General features: G+C 40.2%; 1 protein-coding gene across 1 annotated transcript; it reads right to left on the bottom strand.

Moving 5' to 3' along the window:
• Window positions 1-2321: 2321 nt before the first annotated feature.
• Window positions 2322-8228, bottom strand: prozb (protein Z, vitamin K-dependent plasma glycoprotein b). The gene is made up of 8 exons (XM_057859489.1): window positions 8071-8228; window positions 6924-7087; window positions 6825-6849; window positions 4159-4338; window positions 3954-4085; window positions 3796-3872; window positions 3432-3564; window positions 2322-3343 (listed from the first exon to the last, which is right to left on the bottom strand). The coding sequence occupies exons 1-8, from the start codon at window positions 8144-8146 to the stop codon at window positions 2736-2738; spliced, it is 1395 nt and encodes a 464-aa protein (XP_057715472.1). The 5' UTR covers window positions 8147-8228; the 3' UTR covers window positions 2322-2735.
• Between the last annotated feature and the right edge of the window lie 31 nt (window positions 8229-8259).

Genomic DNA, 8259 nt, shown 5'->3' with positions numbered 1-8259 from the left:
AAAACCAAGGAACACACCAGGCAGGTCCGAGATACTGTTGTGGAGAAGTTTAAAGCCGGATTTGGATATAAAAAGATTTCCCAAGCTTTAAACATCTCAAGGAGCACTGTGCAAGCCATCATATTGAAATGGAAGGAGCATCAGACCACTGCAAATCTACCAAGACCCGGCTATCCTTCCAAACTTTCTTCTCAAACAAGGAGAAAACTGATCAGAGATGCAGCCAAGAGGCCCATGATCACTCTGGATGAACTGCAGAGATCTACAGCTGAGGTGGGAGAGTCTGTCCATAGGACAACAATCAGTCGTACACTGCACAAATCTGGCCTTTATGGAAGAGTGGCAAGAAGAAAGCCATTTCTCAAAGATATCCATAAAAAGTCTCCTTTAAAGTTTGCCACAAGCCACCTGGGAGACACACCAAACATGTGGAAGAAGGTGCTCTGGTCAGATGAAACCAAAATTGAACTTTTTGGCCACAATGCAAAACGATATGTTTGGCGTAAAAGCAACACAGCTCATTACCCTGAACACACCATCTCCACTGTCAAACATGGTGGTGGCAGCATCATGGTTTGGGCCTGCTTTTCTTCAGCAGGGACAGGGAAGATGGTTAAAATTGACGGGAAGATGGATGCAGCCAAATACAGGAACATTCTGGAAGAAAACCTGTTGGTATCTGCACAAGACCTGAGACTGGGACGGAGATTTATCTTCCAATAGGACAATGATCCAAAACATAAAGCCAAATCTACAATGGAATGGTTCAAAAATAAACGTATCCAGGTGTTAGAATGGCTAAGTCAAAGTCCAGACCTGAATCCAATCGAGAATCCGTGGAAAGAGCTGAAGACTGCTGTTCACAAACACTCTCCATCCAACCTCACTGAGCTCGAGCTGTTTTGCAAGGAAGAATGGGCAAGAATGTCAGTCTCTCGATGTGCAAAACTGATAGAAACATACCCCAAGCGACTTGCAGCTGTAATTGGAGCAAAAGGTGGCGCTACAAAGTATTAACGCAAGGGCGCCGAATAATATTGCACGCCCCACTTTTCAGTTTTTTATTTGTTAAAAAAGTTTAAATTATCCAATAAATTTTGTTCCACTTCACGATTGTGTCCCACTTGTTGTTGATTCTTGACAAAAAATTAAAATTTTATATCTTTATGTTTGAAGCCTGAAATGTGGCGAAAGGTTGCAAGGTTCAAGGGGGCCGAATACTTTTGCAAGGCACTGTATATATATATATATATATATATATATATAATATAGCGCACTTGATTATAAAGCGCATTAGTACTACATTTGTCGGGTCTTCTTTATCTTATCATATTCAATTGTTTTATTTATTTAACACATTGTTATTTGTTAATTGTTTTATTTATTGGGTTGAAGAATGTTCGTCTTGAACACTTTACTGTAACTGTAGCAGTATAATTCAGTTACAGCATGCTTCAACAAAATATATACAAAGTCATTAAGAACAACCAGAATTCATCAGGATTCATACAAAAGACACACTAGATTATAAAATACACTGACAATTATTTGGGTGAAATTTGTGTGCCTTGAACTGAAAGAAAAAATGGGTATTTACAATTTTAATCGGTTAAAGCCAATGGTTCAGTCAAAATTTTAATTCCACTTCATTTGACTAGATATAATTATTCATTTATCTAGTTACAGTATAATAATCTGTCAGCCTTCTCAATTCAGATGGATTTTTCTGGAGTAGATTAGCTTGGCTCGATAAAGGTTTGGGGAAAAAACACTCGAGGCCACAGATGGAAAACATTGTTTTATGTCGTCCACTAAAACAAATCATGTCTACTTCTTATTTGTTCCAGTCTGTTCCAAAATTGGAAGTAGTCTTGACTTTTCATAACATTGAAATATTTCGAGGAAACGCTTTTTGAGCATTTTTCTCGACTTTCTGATATCAAAAATGAGTTATCCATTGGTTTTGTACAAGTAATATTAAGCATTATTCTTCATTAGCCACAATGACCCTCTTTGGGAGGTCAGAACTACCTAATTGCCCATGACAACAATTACTCCAGACTAGTGCTGCAGCGATTAATCAATTAACTCGAGTAATTTGATGAGGAAAAAAGCTTCGAATTGAATTTTGTTGCTTCGAGTACTCATTTAATGAAAGTGGCGTTGTAATGGTTTGTTTTTAAAAGTGTTTGCATTTTTTTTATAGATTGGGTGGATACACTGTCCTCTAGTGGCACCAGTGAATATGACAACTCATCTAACATGGCGGAATCCGGCTGCTCCCTATTAAGAGAAACATAAGATTTTTGTTTGAGTTAATGTTTTTTTTTTTTTTTTTTTTTTAATGCATTTGTAATTTTAATTTATAAGTATATTTAGGTGTTTTGGGGGAAAATATGTGAATGATTTGGTAAGAACATTGTTAAAAAAAAAAAAAAAAGTTGGCATTTTATAGCATTTAAACTAGCAGACTTTTGCTATGTAAGTTGGCCAATTGTTCTTTTGTTGTACTTAGATCGTAATTAATTATTTTTTTTATACATTTGAGGCTAAGCTCAGGTATTTGATTTTTTTTAATGTCCTTAATCCGATTACTCTGTTATTTGAACTAACTAGTTCATTGATTAATCGACTACCAAAGTAATCAATAGCTGCAGTCCTGCTCCAGACTTATACTTTTTACGCAATAGACAGAGAAGAACACCTTTAATGGGCAGTTGTGTAGCACTAGAAGCTCAGTGACTCACAAGTTTTCTGACTTCAGTTTTTTTTTTGACTGGGTGTTCCTGTGACTCAATGGCCGCGAGATGCTGTCTGATCCAGACCAGGTGTCGGGACACTTTGGTAAAGGCCAGCCCGTTCCCATCACAGCCTGTAGAAGGCACGATGAGCGTCCCTGTGAGAAACGCCGTCCCTCTCTCCATTGTGGCAAGGGGCATAGCGGGCAACAGACCGCCACATTGCCACACAGGTGAACTTTCTGTACTGTTGGAGGCAACCTTTTGACCGTGCATCACTATTTTTCCAGTCTTTCCCGTCACACAGAACATTTTATTAGTCAGTGGGACCGAGATGTTGAGCTGGCTGCGACACTCCTCCAAACTCATGTAAAGGAGGTTTGGGTCTAAGGATTGGTTCATGGTCGCCGCAACCCCGACCTTGCTTGAATACATTAGGATGTTTTCACAGAAGTCTTTGTTGGGCAGACATAGGTGGTGGAGATTAGGTCCAAAGGGCATTGGGCTAGTCAACTCCAGGAAGGCCAAGTCATTGTCGTGGTGATTAGGACGATAACGGTTGTGGATATGGAAAGCTTTAATGGACATTGTCGTATCGCTTGTACCTAAGAAAAAAAACAGCAGACCTTTATTAGGGAAGATTGTCTGAAAGCTATTTAATTGAAAAAGTGCTGATGTAATAAAGTTCGCTACCGGCGACGACCAAAAAACTGGAGGGTTGTGGGTCAGATTCCCGTAAAAGACAGCTGGCAGCAGTCAGGACAGAACGCCGACCCAACAGAACACCGGCGCAAATCTCAGTGCCCCCGCCTCCCAGCAACAACGCCTGCAGACAAACAACATGAAATGACATATAACATACAAGGACTTTAATATCCGCACTGAATTTGCATTGGTGGGCTGACAGCACAAATTTGGGGAGATGGGGAGAAAAAGATTTTAAGACAAGAGGTTTTGGACTTAAATTCCACAATGGAAATTGCGGTTATGTTTGTTTATTATTTGTCAAAATACAATTTTTAAAAAATCTTAGTCCTAGTTGTAGCTTTCATGTTACCTGCCAGGGACAATTTCCATTGTGACACATTGTTTCTGTTTGATGGGAGTCTGGAAGTCGTCCGCAAGGAAATTCCACTATGAAAATTAGAAATGTCAGGTTTTTTGTTGTTGTTTTTTTACAAAACTGAATGTGTCATTGTTGTCATAGTTCGGGACCTTCAGGCAGGCAGCTTCGTCCATCGCTGTGCAGTTTGAATCCCGGCACGCAGGAGCACAGAAATTTGTAGGAGCTCGCCACACAGAGCTGGTGGCACACATTTGGGCCTTCCGTGGGACAGGAAACCCTTCCTGAAACACAATCCATGTTGAAGCAGGACTATGGAAAAGATGAGAAGGCATTTGAAACATTCACTTGGTTTACCAGCTGCCAACTGTGGTTCGGTTTGTGGCACCCCTTCATCTTCCTGGCTGTTCAAGTCTAGTTCGCCCATTTGACATGTAATTCCATAGTAGGGGGAAGAACAGGAGCAGTGGAATCCGTTCACCATGTTAGAGCAATTCCCACCATTAAGACATGGGTTGGGCTGGCAATGGCTCCTATCTGTCACAAACAAAAATTTAAAAAGTTGGTCTTAATGAGTATTTTACTTTCATGTTTGCTTCAAGAATGTTGTGCTGTGACTGAATCATTGGAAGCAGCATAGATTTAATCACTGAACAGTAGAGGTGAGAGGAATTTCTAAGAAGGAAATCTTGAGGCCTCAATTACTGTGGCAAAAAGGTTAGAAAACAGTGAAGTGTCCTATCTACTCTTAAAAGTCAGTCGCGAACAAAACATTCAGTCGAAGGCTAGGCTACAAATAACAGTAGACTTTAGCTACATCAAGCTTTTGAGCTAGTCTGTCAGTGATCATGTTAACCATCCTGATCAAACTATAAACTTTTGTTTACAGCAGAACTAAAGGTTTTTTTTAAGTACATATGTTAATCATTACTATTAGTGTGCCTCAAACATCAATGAACTATGTATGCATTTACAGTGGATCAAATAAGTATTTAGTCAACCACCAATTGTGTAAGTTCTCCTACTTGAAAAGATTAGAGAGGCCTGTAATTGTCAACATGGGTAAACCTCAACCATGAAAGACGGAATGTGGAGAGAAAAAAAAACAGAAAATCACATTGTTTAATTTTTAAAGAATTTATTTCCAAATTACAGTGGAAAATAAGTATTTGGTCACCCACAAACACGCAAGATTTCTGGCTGTCAAAGAGGTCTAACTTCTTCTAACGAGGCTCCACTCATTACCTGTATTAATGGCACCTGTTTTATCTCATTATCGGTACAAAAGACACCTGTCCAAAACATCAGTCAGTCACACTCCAAACTTGCCTGGTACACCAGACTCAACGCTGTTCCAGCTATTGAGTCTGGCCACCATTCCCACGGATACAATTTCCAGGGCGGAGCAAGCCACAGCAAACAGACAGCGGAGTGGACCAATCAGCGACGGGCAGACGTGACGTTATTAACTGACGACGGAAGGACGAGGGACTTGCGCGCAGAAGTAAACATACGAAGAGAGCGGAATTTATTCAACATGGCTAGCGCGAGGCAGACTATTGTCAATGACTCGTGTCGCTGTGTTTTTGGTAATTTAAAATAGAATTTACCGCGGATTGGAACATGTTCTCGGTTATCCCGTTGACCATCTGTGTTGTGGAGACGACTTTCGGCGCGCAAGAGTGACGTTGCTCGTGAAGAATACGTCACGCAAATAAACGAATCTGATTTGTCGATTGATTTTGTACCTGCTCGAAAAGGCCGTTAATGGGATGGTTCCCAGACTATTTCTCTGTGTTTGAAAAATACAGGGAGAATAGTCTGGCAGAGCCAGGCAAACTCCAAACTCCACTATGGCCAGCCCAAGACCGAAGAGCTGTCGATTGACACCAGCGACAAAATTGTAGACCTGCACCAGGCTGGGAAGACTGAATCTGCAATAGGTAAAACGCTTCATGTAAAGAAATCAACTGTGAGAACAATTAGAAAATGGAAGACATACAAGACCACTGATAATCTCCCTCGATCTGGGGCTCCATGCAAGATCTCACCCCGTGGCGTCAAAATGATAACAAGAACGGTTAGCAAAAATCCCAGAACCACACGGGGGGACCTAGTAAATGACCTACAGAGAGCTTGGACCACAGTAACAAAGGCTACTATTAGTAACACAATGGGCTGCCAGGGACTCAAATCCTGCACTGCCAGACGTGTCCCCCTGCTGAAGCCAGTACACGTCCAGGCCCATCTGCGATTCGTTAGAGAGCATTTCGGAGAATGTGTTATGGTCAGATGAAACCAAAATACAACTTTTTGGTAGAAACACAGGTTTTGTGAATACTGAATTGCATCGGAAGAACACCATACCCACTGTGAAGCATGGAGGGGGAAACATAATGCTTTGGGGCTGTTTTTCTCCAAAGGGACCAGGACGACTGATCTGTGTAAAGGAAAGCATGAATGGGGCCATGTCTCGAGAGATTTTGAGTGAAAATCTCCTTACATCAGCAAGGGCATTGAAGATGAGACGTGGCTGGGTCTTTCAGCTTGACAATGATCCCAAACACACCCAGGGCAACAAAGGAGACGCTTCGTAAGAAGCATTTCAAGGTCCTGGATTGGCCTCGCCCGTCTCCAGATCTCAACCCCATAGAAAATCTGTGGAGGGAGTTGAAAATCTGTGTTGCCCAACGACAGCCCCAAAACATCACTGCTCTAGAGGAGATCTGCATGGAGGAATGGGCCAAAATACCAGCAACAGTGTGTGAAAAGCTTGTGAAGAGTTACAGAAAACATTTGGCCTCCGTGATTGCCAACAAAGGGTACATAACAAAGTATTGAAATGAACTTTTGGTATTGACCAAATACTCATTTTCCACCATGATTTGCAAATAAATTCTTTTTTGAGTTTCTGTCAAAGAGCGCCAAGTGGTAGTGCTGCAGGCTGAGACTGGCAGTTGGGTTTATTCCCACAGGTAGACAGACAGACTAGACAACAAAAGGATGTCTGTGATTGACCTTACCATCGTATGTTTTCCAGAACTTGATCTGTGGAGGTACAAACATAACGAAATTAGAAGGAGAGGTTAAAGTAAAAGTTAAAAACTTGTGATTGAGCAGACCGTCTTGTCATCGTCTTCAAAGAACTCCCTGGCTTCCTCGAATGTGCAGCGTTCTTCGTAACATTCCCGCTCTAGGTTTCCCTGTAGGATCTCTTCTATTAGGAAGTGGTTGGCTCGTTTGGAACGCAAGAAAATGCTTTGCGCTCTTGGTGCATTTATAAACACTGAAACACCATATGTAAACACAAAAACTGTAAACATTAGGTGGTAAGTATTTATTATCTAGTGTGTTGTTTGCTTGTAGAAGATTATCCACACAACTTTACTGTTCAAATTCAGACTGTAGCCTATTCTTGAACTGCTTATAAATCCACAAGCCTAACAGTAAACCTTTGAAAAATAGAAAATAGTACAATAAAGCACTTTTATGACATTTAAAATCCGAACTAGCATAGAGGTGCAACAATTAATCGACAACTAATCGATTAGCAAATTAATCGACAACTATTTTGAGAAACGATTAATCATTTGGGACCTTCTTCACCTTAAATTTGTCTAAATTCTTGATATCATAACATATAACTTCTCAATTGTAAATATGATCAGATTTCTTTTATTATATTTTTGTTAAGTCAAAGTAGAACATCAACAAAAATCTGTTTTTACTTTAAAAACAACAATTCACATTTTTCCCAATTTTCTGACATCTTATTGTCTAAAATAGCTTCTTAACAATGCTGCAACAACTAATCGATTGATAAATCAGTTACCAACGAATTTGATAATCAATACAGTTTAAGGAAATAGCCACCCTAATGTTTTCATTGCGACTTACAACATGCCGAAAACAACTTCAAGGTAGATTGTGAAAGTAATTGAAAGAAGTGACATTTATCTGATTAATCGATTATTTAATCGTACAATTAATCGAATATGAAAATAATCGCTAGTTGCAGCTCTAGAACTGGATATGTGTCGCAGATAACAGTGAAATATTTCAGTTTCTGCTTGTTAAAAATAACATTTTTAGCGCTTTTATCTACTGGGTAATATTAGCAAACCCAAAATGCCTGAAAAACCTGGAAATTTGTATTTTTCCCACTCAGTTTAATCACCAAATGTAGTGTTTGTGTTGTTTTCTTTCAGACGATTTAAGGAAGCTCCAAGAATTAACCAAAAGTTAATCAAGAAGGTTAACAAATCTTACCGTCTGTTTTGCCAAACACTTGAAGGACGCATGCAAGCAAGGTGAGCAAAAGGAGACACAGTCCAGGTAGCGCCATGACATTGAGTGATTACTATCTAGTGTCGTCACATCCCGCTTCTGAAGCTCCTGCACAGTCGAGGCCATCACATGGTCCTCCATGACGCCCGCAAGTCCCAGGGTCGCCTCCCG

The sequence above is a fragment of the Corythoichthys intestinalis genome, chromosome 2 (genome assembly GCF_030265065.1).
Source record: "Corythoichthys intestinalis isolate RoL2023-P3 chromosome 2, ASM3026506v1, whole genome shotgun sequence".
Lineage (NCBI taxonomy): Eukaryota > Metazoa > Chordata > Actinopteri > Syngnathiformes > Syngnathidae > Corythoichthys > Corythoichthys intestinalis.
The sequence above is the reverse complement of the archived record's forward strand: the minus strand, read 5'-3'. Positions and strand labels throughout refer to the sequence as shown.

Coding starts and splice junctions, on each gene's coding strand:
- prozb (XM_057859489.1), bottom strand. CDS start 8,146: ATGGCGCTACCTGGACTGTGTCTCCTTTTGCTCACCTTGCTTGCATGC. Junction 6,850..6,923: donor TTGAAGACGATGACAAGACG/GTCTGCTCAATC, acceptor GTACCTCCACAG/ATCAAGTTCTGGAAAACATA. Junction 4,339..6,824: donor GTTCTGGAAAACATACGATG/GTAAGGTCAATC, acceptor TGTTTGTGACAG/ATAGGAGCCATTGCCAGCCC.